Source organism: Anoplopoma fimbria, chromosome 6 (assembly GCF_027596085.1).
Source record: "Anoplopoma fimbria isolate UVic2021 breed Golden Eagle Sablefish chromosome 6, Afim_UVic_2022, whole genome shotgun sequence".
NCBI classification, from domain to species: Eukaryota; Metazoa; Chordata; class Actinopteri; order Perciformes; family Anoplopomatidae; genus Anoplopoma; species Anoplopoma fimbria.
This window is the reverse complement of record NC_072454.1, coordinates 15616368-15632813: the sequence shown is the minus strand read 5'-3', so window position 1 is coordinate 15632813 and position 16446 is coordinate 15616368. Positions and strand designations below refer to the sequence as shown.

The window sequence follows — 16446 nt, the reverse complement described above, 5'->3', positions numbered from 1 at the left end:
ATATTGTTGTCGTTTTGTCAGCTTATCAGTGTTTTCTACAGAAATACAGGATCACTTTTTGGGGGGATTTTCTGTTGAAAGAAAAATCTGAAAGCTGTATCTTGTCATGGTTGACAGATGTGGTAACCTGAATGGAACCTTGCTCATTTAAATAGGGTCATCTTGAGACAGAATAGTTTATCTACAGGCTGAATGAAGAGAGAACCAGAAGTCATTAGTATCAGCAGTGGGTTTAGTTGGTGGGTGATAATATGATGGTCACAACAAGGAGATGCAAATGGTCTAATGTCTTTGACATTTTAAATAAAGCATACCTCTTAAATAATGGTAATAATAATAAACTTTATTCACATAGCACCTATCATACAGGAGGCCCAATTATCATGAAACAGTGGCACCTTGAACAAATGGCGGTCAGTGGATTATTTTTCCATGGCCAAATAGCTTTCCTTTTTCAGTTTAATAATGTTTCTTTATTAACATATTTGCCACTATGTTGTCCTTACATTGTATAATGAGAACCAACTTTATATCTAAAGACAATGATTCAGTCACCTGTGCATTTACAACAGCTTTAAGTCAATTTTTTAAATTGAAATAAATAAAAGACTACTTTAATAACATTTACTCAAGCCGTAAATATGGTTGCATTCAATTAATCCAGCTATGTTTACATGTGAAAAAAATACCAACACTGCCAACATACAGTAATTACATAAACGGACAATCCCCCATAATACTCCTGTTTACACGACTAGTCAGATGAAATTGTGGAAATTAATCGTCTTTTGTTGTTTGTATGGTTGTTTGTTTTTCTCAAGTAAATAATTAGTTTCCTGTCACACAACTATCACAATTTACCCGAACCGATTCAGCCATGATTCTGCACCACTTTGTCCTGTGGTTTATTGCTGCCTGGAAGCTGTATTGTATCTGACTACAAGAGAAGTTAAGTATAGCTGAAAAAATTGAGCATGATTAAATAAGTGAAATAAAATCAAATATGTTGCTGGCACCACAGGACCCTCAATTTGTGGAATCAGAAGTCAGCTTTTGCCCAATCAGTGTTAATTACTGAGGGCACATGTCAAAGGATTGTGGGATCTGTTAATTCACACTGTTACACTAAAGGAGCTCTGGTGCCAGAGTCACTGGGACAATGACAAGTAATATTTCTGGTCGCTCATTTGAGCAGTTTAGGGATCCTATGTTGGCCATCTTGGAAATGGCTCCTGCTTTCATAACAGCCGTTGTACCACCTACCATGAGGAGGAGGAAGTGTCAAGCAGAGACAACACATGTGACTGAGAGGGAACACAATCAGAAGCTTAGTGACTGCCATGCTGGGGGAAGTAACAATTTAATTTGTGTGCTGAAAGAATGCAACTCTTTCTTACAAAAAGCAGCTTTTTCATAAACGAGAGAGTACCTCATCAGCCCTTAGTTTTATACTCATGCTAGTTGTCAGTCAACCAACCACCTCATATAAATGTAACACAATAATCTGTGCTGTTTGATCATTTCTACTGCAATGAGTGTCAGTATGAGCAGCTTCAATCTGAAATGTCTTCATGGTTAACTAAACCAAATATTCAAGTCAAAAGTTAAAGATGATCTGCTGATGGTGGAGGAAAACTATTTTTTGTTATAGCATTTACATTGTCCAGTCAGTGTATTTGGTACATTTAATTATTATAGGTTACAGTGCAATTCTACATAGGAGAATGTGAACTGTATGTTCACATACTGTACCCTACTATACCTATATTCAAAATCTCTAACCATGACCTTAATGTGTAGATGTTACATAATGTATATGTTGGTATTTAAGTAGTGTTTGCATTCTAAAAAGCTTTTGCAATTTTTTAAAAACAAAAATCCAGAGCCACAGCATTAAATCAGGCAGCGTACTCTCTGTATGCTCTGAAAACATAGAAATGGTATTCTCTATGCCATGTCTCCGGGGAGATTTTTTTTTTTTTACTGTAGCATGACCAAGAGATTAACAAACATGGATATGAAATTTCATTTACATATTCTCTGAATTTCAAGCTCCTCGCTGTGGATGTGAAAAATAAGAATGGGAATACACTGTGGTAGAAAATGGCATCAGATTTAAAACAGCCTCTATAAGTCCATCATGGATCCGTGTGTGACACTGGATCCAACGACCGCTAAAGGCAAAGGAGGGTACAAGTCAAACTGGTGACTGATTGGCCGGTTGGTCACAGGGATGTAATGACACTAACATCTTGATGAGCAGGTGCTTGGTGCCAAGCCCTCCATTATCTACTCTAAGGTCATTACCACTCCATTACTCATTCGGAGTATGTACTCAAATGGAAATGAATCCTCAGGAATTAGTTGCTATGGCCCCAGGAAACCTGAACCCTGAAGTCTTCATCAGTATGTGATTTAACACAGGCAGGGTATTTCAAGGAAAAGAAGAATGAAAGAATGTATCAGCTCTTTTTAAGGCGTTGATAGAAGTTCTCTTATCTGGACCTCCGCAGAGTAGTCGTGCTGCTTTCCTCCTTGTTTAGCAGCTATTAGCTAAAACTTAATCATTGTCCATTTCATTTTATGTCGATACTCATTGACAGAAACTTGAACCCATGCGACACTAAATCAAAGAATGATTTTAGTGTATGCAATCACTTTGTTTTAAAGTTATTTTAATGAGTAATATTATTAATTAATTCTCAGCATTAGACGAGGCTGCTTTTTCAAATTATTCTTACCACCATGGCGCTCATGCTGCTACTCATAGTGGGCGAGTTGCTTTGAACATAAACTCTGACTTGCATAGAAGTTCTTCTCCGTCTACTGTACAGCTACCATCTGCCCGTGTCAGAAAAGATACCCTTTACTTACCTACTTCTTGGATATGATGATCCACATTGATGTTTTTTTTCTTTTTCTTTCTGACTGACATTTGTTAAGCAACAATAGTTAAGGGATCTCAAATGTTAATGATCCTTTAGATCCATGTCCATAGGCCTTCATCTCACTCATTGATGCATTTTTTTTCCTTTTCACTATGATGGCCTCCATTAAAGATTTATCTATCATCTTGTCCATTTCTAATGATCATTCCCTCACCCTAGAGATTATGTGTCTCCTCTGTTGTTTATCGCCACTGTGTTAACGCCTCCATCATCACATTTGCAGCTCCCATTATTGGTTGCATTAGTTCCCTGGACAGTCCGCCCCAATGATCTTAATGACATTCTGTGCATAGCACATTGTGTGTACAGTAAAGGCAAAATTCCAGTCCAAATTATGTGAACAACAACCCTTATTTGCTAAAACAGTTTTGCAGCAAGGAAAGTTTATTTTACACTTAATATCAATAAATCCAGCCCCAGTTTTTGTTTTGGATGCAGTAGCTCAATTTACCAATTAATTCCCTCTGGGTCGTTGCTCCAGTTTTTCTGCTTATGATTTTCTCGCTATTTTTCACCCTTAAGGTCGACACTTTCACAGACAAAATATAAATTTTCTGGTGAAAGACCCCTTGAGCCCGCCTCATTCTGTGTAAATGTCTTACTGGCAGTTTAAGCTGAATTTTAATCTTGAGCTAAAGTCTAGTTTTTACCTTGGAAGACATATCACATTATTTCTAGTTTGAATCCCAGTGAGGAAGCTTACAGAGAAGTGTTTTCACACTATGGGCTGCTGTCTGTTTCCTAGCAACTTGCCAGTTTCCACAGCATTGTTTTAGAGAGCTTCAGGGGGATGATGGTCGTAATTTTATGTGTTGCCTCTGAAATGTCATGTGAGACTCCCTCAACCCCAACTCCAATTAATAGTAATTTTCTTTGTATCAAGGGGATCATCATCAATTTGCATTACAATGGAATATGTCAATCAAAAGTTAGCTTTCGAGTTACCTTACCTTTCGTAGGAAAATACAGTTTCAAAGAATATCTGTTTGCCAAAATGATTGTGCCAAAAGACTTCCATTGTGAATTAATAGAATTAAGAACACTTTCTGTTCAAGGGTGGGTTTTCAAGAAGTCTAAGTAAATTGATACTCTTACAGCTGCTCTAATCAGTATTTTTCGTTTATTTTTCCACAACAATAGGTAGTGACTGGAAGTGACTGGGATTTTGAAAGTTTTGAGTTGGATGAACTGAGTGCGGCCGGAAAGATATGATTTAAAACCAGTGCAGGGGTGTGTCACAACAATAGCTCTGATAAACCCACTGTACACTATCTGCCCAGCACTAAAGACCAGACAAACAAACATAGCAACTAGCTGGTGAACATAGTGGAGCATTTGGCAGCTAAAGAGCCGGATATTTCCCCTCAGGAGTTGGTTGAGACCAAAAAGATGGATAAACGGAGAGTGACTATAAGATGTGCATCCGTCATGGCACCTAAAACCAGACTCCGAGTAATGGGAGGATTGTTACCAAGTTGTGTGATTGTCTGATGTCTTGTTCTACTACTTCTAATGGACTTTTGGAGATGTAGCACGTAGTATCTTAAAAATGACCTTGGTGAGGAAAGTAATTCAACCATAATAAAGGAGAAAACAAGAACCATGTTGTAAATAGCAGGAATTTTCTTTCTGTGCTTCCAGTTGGTGTGATCAGTGGTTTAGGTTAGGTTATATTATATGTTGTTTTTTGTTTCTGCATCTGGAGGTCTAGAGTGCTAACAATAATGCATTTTCTTAGATCTCACACAGCAAGAAGATGCTTTTGGGGAACATTCATCGACAATATAAAAAAGCCCAGAGACTTGAAATTGTTCTGTTGAAGGAACATCAGAATCCTCAAAGGACATTGGAATGAAAGTGCTCTGTTGATGGAGAGAAAGTAAAAGCGTACCGTGTAGGAACATGAGTGCTTGCTCATAGTGAGGCTTTCACAAAGAACACAATGTGCATGCGTTTGTGTGTGTGTGCGTGTGTTCGGGGGTTTTATGCATGTCTTTGGGTTTGAATGCTGGGATGAAAGTTGTACATAATGCATCATGCTAGACAGGGCAGCACTCACCCGGGGTATCATAAGTCAGGGTGAAATTACCTGCACTCTAACGCTGCCCCATGCTCTTATCGGAGAACGGTAATGATTTCAAGGTGGAGTGGGTCAGTGGTGTACATGATAATATAGTTAGGCAGACCACTGTTGTGAACCATCTGTAGGTCCCACTTGGAGCCCTGCTATTCAGGTGAACAGCTGAAGAGCTACAGATGGCTGAGGCACTGGAGGAAAAGAGAGGGGGGTCATGGGGATGAAGATCGACCTGCTTCTTCTGTTAGCTGTTGATCCTGGTGAAATACAAGCAGATTGTTGGTACACCTTCAGAGCTGCTGTCGGTCCGCTCTAACTAGTCTTTAACTTAGATGAAACGGCACAGACCTGAATTTTTCCCTTCTTTTTTTTTAATACTCCAAAGGGGGAAGGCTTTTGAAAAAGTACGCTTTAATGAATAAATTGTAAGCCACACTGAGGTATTGCTGTGGACCTCGATGTCATGGAGCTTGGAATAAGTCTGATTTTACCGTTCATGGGGTTTAAGTCAGTGTGAAGAGCTGTGTAAGAAACAGTGTGATAGGAGCAGCTCAGCGGGGTTAGCGTTAATGCTCCAGATGGCTCTCTAACATAGCCAGGCTTTGTGGACTTTCTCTCTTATACAAGTCTGATTGGGAGTATAATGAAATACGTATCCTTTTTATTGTTTCATTGTGCATGGCTCAGCTAATTAATACATGCAAAAATGTCTGTCCTTTCCTTTTTCCCTGTGTCTTCACACAAAAACAATCGGAGCGCTGAAGAGAGACCCAGACACTGCGCGCATATCATTGGCACTTTCCACATTTGACGTCATCAGCTTTTCCCATCCCTGCCAATACCCATTCATGCACATAAAGGAGAATGACTCAGCTTAAGAATTCTGACATTATTCTGGCCCTCTACCCCAGCCAGATCAATAGCAGCATCGAGTTCTGTTAAAAACTAGAGGGCCAACACTCAAAGGTGATATCACAGCTATAAAAGCACGGAGCTGCTCCACAGAAAAAGAAACCTGCTGGATTTTATAAGCATTAAACAAGTTTTTTTTTTGGTTTGATGTGATTACGTTCAAGATCACAGAGCTTAGTTATTGAGCTGTTCTGGGTCACAGCCCACTGCAGTGTGGAGTTTTTGCAGAAATCAAGTTTCAAGTTTAAATTTGTTCATTAAATGGAATACAAATGTTTAAAATTTAACTTTTTACTTTTTACCTGCGAATTCATTTCTGTTTGGTAAAGTAAATTAGTATGCAATGTGCTGCTTGATAAATGAGGTTAGCTTGCAGGGAAAGCTTTCCATACTTTTTGCTAGTGACTTTTCCATCTACTGTATGGCAAGGACATCACAGGTAAACAGAAATGTTCTCTTTAGTGGTTTATTCAAGGCTGTGGCTGCACTTGGTTGTGGGTTGTCAAAAGCACAGAACAGTTTCATCGAGACATCAATCAGAATATAGCCATTGTTATATAAACATTGTTTTTTCTAGATTCTAAAGTACAATACATGTATGCCATGAATTTCATTTGAAAATCAATTGAAAATTGCACTTGACAATCTGGAGCGCTTGAGAGGATCCCAGTTGGGTGTACAGGATCCCAGTTGAAGTTGAGGAGGCATTACTTCATCCGAGAATCGGGGTTACATGCATAACCCATAACCTATGGTCCACTGTCTTCACAGTTTGTTGGGGTCTTTTTGCGTGTCACGCTCCTACTTCTTGCCTTTTCAATGTGTAAGAGAGGATATACATGATGCAAGGCTCCATTAAATGTTACCTCATTCCAGTTTTATCAACTGGTTAAGTCATATTCACATTGACAGTGACATGGCTTTCCTCTTTTCAGACGACCGGTTGTCTTTTTGAGTTACAGTGACAAAATTGCCAGAGGCGCTGCTCAGTGGCGTACTGGCCTTCTGGCATACCGGGACAAACTCCGGTGGGTCGCCTCGTCGGTGGGCTGATGGACTGTCAAAACAATTCATAAAGCTTTTACTGGCCGTCCAGCCCGCTGTCTATGAAAAAATTATAAAAGAAGCAACATGACAATTCCTGGAGTGTAGGGCTGTACCAAATAGTCTGAAGATTTGAAGCATCATTCATAATATTGACATTTAAATTCTAAATCAACATTTGAATCAACATTTTGCTGCGTAGGATTGTTCCCGACTCTGTGATCCAAACATTTCCAACAACTCCAGAACGTTATAATGTCTAAAAGTAAAAAAAAAAAAAAATGATTGGAGAAAAGATAGATCATTATTTCCAAAATTCACAAAATTGTGATATCACTGCTACTGTGTTGGAGGCTGTCCTGGTCACACTAAGCAGGCAGTTAGCTGACATGGGAGGGTCGTTAGCTTAATTAGGCTCACCTGGGCTACAAAGCAGGTCTGTGTGCTCCCTTTCTCTCCCCTTTCCTAGAGCTGACATCCACCCCAATCACCTTATTTTGGTCTGGCATCTTCAACACTGCCACAGCACATACGCCACACATCCATCCACTTCCTTTGCTGAAACTGCTGATCTACACACCCTGTTGTTCATTTGAGTTAGCCTTAGCTTAATTTATTGTTTGGTTTTGATTAAAACCTTGCACGAACTCCCTTTTCGTCACATTCCCCTGAGCCAGTTTTTTTTTTTTACACATTTTTGATCTGAAGAAAAATTCTGCTTCAATCCATATTTGTTGGCATCTTAGCCTTTCAAAAACTGCTCTCCCGCTTGCCGCTGACAAAGGGAGCCACCTTTGTGCATCATAAATTACATTTATATAACCACAATATCATCATGAAAATATGACAGATATTCCAAGCATCATTCAAAAGCTCAATAGAAGCTTCAAATGTAAAAGGAAAAAAATACATTTTGTACAGCTCTACTGGAGTGTTATTTGCCTTAAAAATGACACAAAATGTGATTCACATTTGCATATATTTTGGTGTGTGTAGTACAATCATGTAATCATTTTGGCTCTTTGGTTATTGCAGACCCCTTTATACCACAGCTGTAATACAAGTGCTAAACTTGCATTTCTAAACACCATATGGGAATAGTTACGTTTAATTGCAATCCTGCTGTTTTTCTGGATGCTAGTCCACACCACAGCTACTTGTCATATTTCTCTGAAGACAATCCTGTTTCCTCAGGCTGTCTTTCTTCTGTCCTTTCTTCACTCCTCCTTTACCTGTGCCCGATTATTCTTCTCTTTACTTCCACTTCATCAGTCACTTTGTAAAACATTTGTTGTAACTTTCTATAATGATTCCTCCAGTCATTCCTTCCTTTAAGGGTTTTTACATAAATTAACAAAAAGTGGGAATGTCCAGATGTCTCCGGATAGTGTGAATTAGCAAACTTTTAATTAAAATCATTTCGTTTTATAGGGGATGGGACTCTGACTATGACTGTACTAGAGCTTAGCGGAAGGCCGAATGAACTGAAACAAATTACTGTCACATTATTTCTTTTGGAGTTTTTACCCTTAAGATTTATAGATACTGAAAGGTGAATATTAAAAGTACATTTGACAATCTCTTTTTTTAAGTCCTAAAACCCAAATGTAGTTACTTCGCTTTAACAAAGGTTTTTGGGCATATCCCATAACCTTCATCTTCAGGAATAGCTTTAGAAAGTGAACCGTGAGTTCAAAGTTCTCATGGCAGATGTGTGTTCCCGAGGTCAAGAATGAACCTCTGCAACGACATTTTAAATTCTGCTTTTTGGGAAGGACAACTGTATTTGGCATCTTGCTGGTTTCCTTTTACACCGATCCTCAGATGGCACAAGTTCATGACTTGCCGCTGTCATCAAATGTTGTGAGACTGTCCTCGGTGGTGCTGAACAAACATGCATGTAGGCAATGTACAGTGGAATGCCCTCCTCACTGTCAAGGCAATCACAATCTCTGGCTGCAACACAGTTTTTTTCATTTGTTATTAAGACCAAATATTTCTTTGTTTTTGTTTTAATTTTATTACATAACTGATTCTCTAAACTTAGGTGTCCTTATTTGTTGCGTTCTAAATATGTTAAACAATCAACCGTCTTGGGTTGAAAACAAAAGTAAATATACTATTATTGTATAGATTCAATTCTTAAATGTTCCTGTGTTTTCTCTGTCCCTTTCAGACCAGTGCACTGTGACAAGATCCTATCTTTTCCTCCACAAGTTCTGGTTCTTCAGCACCATCTACTACTTTGGTAACTGGGCCTTCATCGTGGTAAGTCCAAAGATGTGAATAAAATATCGTCATAGAGGTTTTTTTGGCGGAGTGAAAGTTACAGTTGTATGTTCTTAAAAAAGAAAAAATCAAAACTGAAAAGACATTCGGCCATTTTTGATATTGATATTTTTTAAATATATCTTTTGAGCAGAACAACATCTGTGAAACACTTAATTCAGTTTAAAAGCTGTATTTGGTTCGGGGGAAGAGTGTGAGCGCCGAAGAGCATCATTTAATTTCTACTCAGAAAACTGGAAAATGATTTTCCAAGACTGCACAAAGCTAATCTCCTCAGCAAAATATTTAATAGCCTCTCTCCTTGGGCAGTTGATTCATTCTATCGATTAGATGATCCTTATGAAATATTTCCTAATGTGTGCTTCGCTTATTGTTTTCAGGCTTTCCTCATTGGTCTCGTGGTGTCCTGCTGCAGGGGGAAGAAGTCAGTGATAGAAGGAGAGGTTGAGGCTGATGACTCAGACTTAAGTGATGATGAATATGTGCACTAAAAAGCAGTATTCGCTCGGACAGGTTTGAAGATACTCCCACCATAATTTAAAGGGACTAGAAAGTACAACTTGATAAACAAATAAATGGATGTCAATTATCTGTCATAATTTAATTTATTGGTTTTAGGGAGTTATTGCAGTGGTGGTCTTGTGCATTTCAGGCTTGTTTTGAGTTGACACATCCTACCCCTTAATGAGACCACTGAGACTGATTGTTGTGTCTTTCTCAGTCAATATTATTGATGACTTTGGGATTCTGGGAGTATCCTCCAACTCAATCCTACCTTGGGAATTCACTTATCAACAGTTTGAAACTGACATGAATTGGTCATTTTCTACTGAAGAAGAAACGCTTCAGCAGCAGAGACAGTTGGACACCATTACAAAACTTGAAGTCTTAAATCTAGATGGAGCTTGGACATAAAATTACTATTTACTTTTCGAAGTACTTTCTAGACCCTTTAAATGGTAACTTTATGACAATATCTATAGTTGGCTCTAATATACCTTTTAGGATAAAAATCTATGAAGACATTTGAGCCTCCCCACACTGTTCTACTTGCTTGTTTTCCGAAAAGATAATTGGTATAAACAGTGATTCTATGTGTTGACAGCAGTAACATTTTCAAAAGTTACTTTTGCTTGTTTTGTCTCAGATTAAATACCGTGCTAGAGGGTTTGCTACTTTTTCCCTACATTTAGTCAAGACTATTATTTAGGTGAATGTTACTGTACTTGCATACCTGCACTGTGTGAAACGTAAAGGACCAATTGTGGCTGTCGTGTTTCCAAGGTTTCAGTTATTCTTGGTTTTTAATTAAATTGGTTCAACAGCGATTTGCTGTCTGTTTGAAGAACATGAGAAAATTGGGGGGGATCTAAACAGGGGAATTCATTATTTAAACATGGATGTCATTTTATTTAAATTAAGGAGTACTTCTCAGTTTTTGCTTTATAGTTTATCAATGGTCATGTTTATTTCATTTTCAGTGAACTTAGTAGTGTAAAAGTAAACATAAACTGTTCATTTAATCAACAAATTGACAGAAAATATGAATGTGAATGAAATGTTTTTAATTTGGAACCAAATATTTGTGCCTCATGAATGTGTAACACCATGATGGGCACACACTATTGTATATGCTACCCCGTTTAATTAGCCTTACAGAAATTTGCCTGAATCTCACAAGTTTTGGTTTTTGCTTTGAGATGGTAGTCTGGCAGCAGCAGGAAATGTATGTTACATGACGACGACAGAAGCTGCATCAGATGCAGTTTTTGTTCACCTGTAATGGGTTAAAAAGAATGGTATTGTGAAAGTCATGTTCATTTTGAATGGTACCTATATTTAAAGAAATAAAACCATTTTAAACACACTCCATATTTTGCAGTTCAAGTCATTTGACCCTCCATACCCAATATTCAATGAGTGGTTAGTATTTTACTATAAAATTGAGACTTTGTGTCCCAGTAGTGTGGAACAGAGCAAGCCACTTCATTTGTTACAGTTAGATAACAAAACAATGTTTTTGTTATGTTTATAACAAATAACATTTTACATTACATATCACAAAGTATCCGTATTAAACATCTTGGATCAACCATAGAGCTAATTATTCCTGTAATACTAATCGCATTGTTAGTGAGTGCTGCATTCCACCTGGCATTTAATTTGTTTTAAGTTTCAGGGTGAGTTGGCTCAGTTCTAATTTTGAATGTCTCCTGCTTGAGTGAGACTTTGTTTATATACAAAAATTAATACAATTCCTTGCAACACAGTAACGGGGAACATCATCTCAGCAGTTGTCAAAACTGTCTGCAGCCATTTTTCATTACCAGTCCGTCCCTGCTATCAAATCCTCCCCCAAATGTCTGCTCATTTCTCATACTGCTGTCTATAAAACATATTGGTTATGTGGTCTCTGTTAAGTCTTTTCTTATGAAATATATTTCTCTAATATAATGTTTGAAGATCAAACGTTTAAATGGTCTTTAGTTTTTTTTGTTACATACAGTATTTGTCTTCTGTACTCACCGACTATAATTACTGCAGTGACAAAATTATGACCACAGTGTAGTCATATTTGACAAAATCTTTCAAGGAGCTGCAAAGTACCTAACCACATAACCACAATCAGTAATGCTGTTAGTGAGAATGTGTATTCTGCTGCTCAGAGTACTAAGGGCATGTATCAAATGAAACTGACAGTTAATACATCCTCTCTTGGATTAGCGCATAACTACTCGGTGCATGCTTCAGATGGATTTACATGAAATTTTGAGTGCTTGTCCAATTAGAGTTGTTGGTATGCATACCTTGTCATAATTATTGTGCAAGCCTGCCTTGAGTTAAGCCATTATGTGATATGCCACCCCCTCATACACTAATAAACCGAATAAGCCTTGAGCCAAAAACATGGAGCCCTAGAACTCAAGCAGAGGAGTGTGTGATCAACATGTCAGATCAGAGGATTTTTGCTGTTCAGAATGCAACTTTTCCTGTTTTACCCCTTATTCAAAAGCCTCAAAATTCTTGTCTCATCGTTTCCTTCACGCATGTCTTTTTAGGCTTCTCTTGCTAGTTTTTTAAGGATCAATGAACGCATCTTTTGAATGAATACATGGATTCGTTCAGGTAAATATGTTGTTGGTAAGATCAATAAGGGCCATACATAACAGATACATTACATTTTGTACACAATCTTATCACCACATTTGATCATACTTATATTTGAACTCAAGTTTTTATGCTAATTACATTTTCTATTTACTGTAATATTGTGTACCCATAATTTAGTGTTTTTTTCGGCTAACTGTTAACATGTATTACATGATGTATGCAGAAGATATTTTAAACCTGCACACCTAAATGCTTTGGGTTCTCAATGTTTTTATATCTCCAAATCATCTTAAACCAGTAGTCACTTAAAATCTAAGCCACCAAGAAAGCAGTGGGATTTCAGACTCAATTTGATCACATCCCAGTTTGTACAAATGCCTTACTATCCAGCTTATTATCAGTTTAACAATGGAAATACTTATCTTCCCAGTATTTTATGTGATTATCTAATATCACAACTCGAGAAATAAAAAAAGAAACCTAACCAATAGACTGCTCACTTTTGGGTGTCTGACAGAAGATGAAAAAGACAGTTGTTTTTTTCTGAAGCAGACCCTGTTTTCAAATGTGCCAAAGCTGGTTGTGTGGAGTACTGGTGACAGTATACCAAGAGGAATTAGAGAACAGCACAGTCATTGTCAGGGACCTCTACACCCATCATCTATCTTACTGCTGCACACCATGAAAGGCCATAATGAATTACACAGTAGCCTACCTGCTGCCCTTCCAAAGTTTCATTTTTGTTAAAAGTTTAAGAAAGTTTTTCATTTCCGGTGCAACCATCCTACAAAGTAGTTCTTGTTTTACAGTTAATTTTAACACATAATGTTCCCTACTATATTTTCTTACACATAACTAGGGTATAGTTAGCTTGGCTAACTCAAGACAGTCTGTCTTTCTGCTAGCTTATCAAAAATATTTAGCTTACATTTTAGTGTTAGTTTAGCTTTTTAATAGTCTGGGGATAGTATTTGTTAGTAAACTGCTGTCAGAGCTGAAATTACTGTATGTTGTAAATGATGTTCTTCTCCAGCTAATTAATGCTTAATGCGTGAGCAAACCCTGATGCCAGGTTAGCTCTAGCTGCGGACATTTATTAGCAAAACTAGCAACAGCTTTGCTAGCAGATGCTAGCGGTGCTTTGAGCTAAATGCTAATGTTAGCATGCTCATGAGAGTGCTGAAATTCTCATGTATGGCAGGTGTGTGAACATTTTTACCACCTTTACCATGTTAGTGTCTGTTAATTAGCAATTATCAAAAAGTTATTTTTGAAACTTAGGTATTTACTCATACACCAAAGTCTTGAAAGTCATGGACACGGTTTGACAATATTATGGCACCAGACAAAAAGAAGATAGCCAAAGCATGGGGTTGAACTTGAGCTTCTAAAAAACATAGCTAGTACTGTTTTGCAAAGCATTTCACCACTTTTTCTCTGTACTTTCTGGGATTTTTGGGTGGCCTCAAGTCTTTCCTCTGGGCTTTAACTCCTCTGACAGGCCCTTGATAGACCAAGTGTTTGCCTTACCCCTCAGTCATGCCTCCAGGGAGGAAAGTGACGCAGGATCAATGTGATTATGTTGATTCAGTGTTTGCAGCCCCTAAGCAGGTTAACCTCTCTGCTCTTACGGGCCTGTGGGGCCCGCCACTCATTCCCAAATGATGACTTGTCCACCAGGCTTGTCAACACATCCCATCCCAGCTCAGTTTACCAACAACTAAATAATACGGCTTTCCACTTTCAGACACACAGGCTATTCTGTCAAACCTAAAAACAGACACATTTGCAGAACTACATCTTTAATTAGTGTTTAAAAATTACAATTTACCTGCTGGAGGTCTAAGTCGAACTTTGTCATATTACTCTCATTAACTGAGCCACAGAGAGAATAAGCTGAACGCACTTTCTGTACACACTAAAACCAAAAACATTAAATACAAAATATCCTACATCTCTCGAAAAACATAGAACTCCAAACTATATAAACGCTTTTAAAATAATGCAAACATTGTATAATAATTTAAAGTTTTAATAATAATGTAAAGTTTTACACAAGAACTCCAAATAAATAGCTATTTAATCATGGCAACTGCACACTGAGGTGCTTAGTATAAAACATTATTACCTAGAGTCTTAGCTATTTTCATTTGTGGCATGATGTAAATATAAATAACGAAACCAAATGCAATTGGTTTATTCTCAATACTCATACTCATAACAATAACAGACAAAACTACTTTAGCTGTAGATACCATAAACATAGCTGTGGTATTGTATTATAAACAGAATACAGTATTACAGTCCTGTAACTCTCGCCCCAAAATGGGTCTCCATACTTGTGCACTCTGAAGAGCAAACCTGAATGCTCTTTATAGTGTTCTGATTTCTAAGTTATCTAATTGGTTAGAGGTGTTTTCATTTGTGTATTCTGGGTGCAGTTGAATGAAAATTGTGTGTGTTTAACATGGATAACCATGTGTTTTGCAAATACTGTGTTTTAGAATTTCAAACTGAGTGTAAAGCAGATGATGTCCTTATAGTTTAGCATACCTGGTCAATAGTCTACATGAGTTAGTGATTAAGTAATTATCAGACAAATTTCACATTTTGTGTCTTGGCAATTGCAAAAAATTGTTAGTCTCGCTCTTTCTTGTCCTTGTCCTCTATAAACCCTCATTCCTCTTGCTGTGCCTGTCTCTTCTATGTAGGCTTTGAATGCTTTTTACTGCTGAGGCTCTCATTGCTAACATCATTTTGTACAGAATGAAGACAATTCTGCAACTTTTTAAATGCAATGTGAGTGTAAAGCAGCAGTTAAGCAGAATTGATTCAGTGGGTTTATACACGAGTAACAGGTTGTGGTCATTGTGTCTGAACTACCTGCTTGCCTGAAGACTTATTGGCCGTCTGTCAAAATAAAAGTTGGGAGTGTGTTTCAGCTCAATACATTGTGCATTATTGTTGGAATAAACTATATTTTAGGGAAAAAAAGGAACTGAGGTGGATGAAGTTTGGAACAAGCACTTTTGAACCCTTTCTTTGAGGATTTTTTGACACAAAAGGAAGGAAGAATGACCGTTACAAATAAAATTTTAGACCAACAACATCCTAAAATATATCCTTTCACTTGTTTATTTGCTTGGCGTGGTTTGTCATGCTCGGTTGCTGGTTAGTCACTGCCGACATCTGACAGTGACATAATTCACCCAGTAGAGCTGATGAAGAACTCTGATCCCATACAAATTTAGAGCTCCACATTTGAATATGATTAGTTCATATAAGCACATAAATCTCTCCCGGGGCACTGAAACTTGTCTGATTTCATCCGTCTCCAAATATTATTTATTTGGTGGAGCGAAAAGTCGGTCAGCCGTGCATTTATTGAGCAAATGCTTACGGTTTTGGGAGAGGAAATAAGTTTCGACAGCTGCACGACTGGTAAATAAAAAGAAGGCATTCAATAGCTTATGATGTGTGCGTTCCTAAGATGACGTTTGTTATTTTGTGTTTGCATCTTGAAGTGTACAGTACAGTCTGTTCTTGAACCTTGACAGATTCTTACAAATGTAAAAAAGTAACATTAATTAATTCATGTAAAAAGAGTACTCTACTAGTTTCTAAATTGTTAAACTGTTATACAAATATATTTTTTTATTGTATATATATTATTTTGTAAAGATCATTTATCCCATAGATCTTTTTACATGCTGTAAAAGTTTGTGTGTACAATGTGGGTAAAAAATGAAAGCCAGAGTTTCCAAAGACTTTTTACTGCATTGGACGTTGGCACATTAGTGAACGTTAGTTCCTCTCAAAGGCAGCAGTACTGTATATAATTAACCTAATTATGTCTGCTAGAGTAAATTGAAATGCACTGTAAATTCAGACAATAATGTCTAGACTGAGCTTACATGTAATCAAGTTAATTTATCTTGTGTCAATGTCAGAGCACAACTGGGAGTCCTCATTAATTTGAGCGTGTTTATTGTCTGCTTCCCCCTTTTCCCACTTGTCATCATTCTCCACTGACAGTGCAGATCCAAGTCCTCCTCTGTGGCTTCC

At 37.6% G+C, this 16446-nt stretch overlaps 1 protein-coding gene across 1 annotated transcript in view; it reads left to right on the top strand.

Annotated features, from left to right (window-relative positions):
- Positions 1–11130, top strand: part of lmbrd1 (LMBR1 domain containing 1) — a 59020-nt gene extending 47890 nt beyond the window's left edge. Inside the window, exons 15-16 of the mRNA XM_054600228.1 lie at positions 9158–9249; positions 9651–11130. Of these exons, the coding sequence (XP_054456203.1) occupies positions 9158–9249; positions 9651–9761 (203 nt within the window). The 3' untranslated portion in view covers positions 9762–11130. The remainder of the gene's footprint in view (positions 1–9157; positions 9250–9650) is intronic.
- Positions 11131–16446: the final 5316 nt, after the last annotated feature.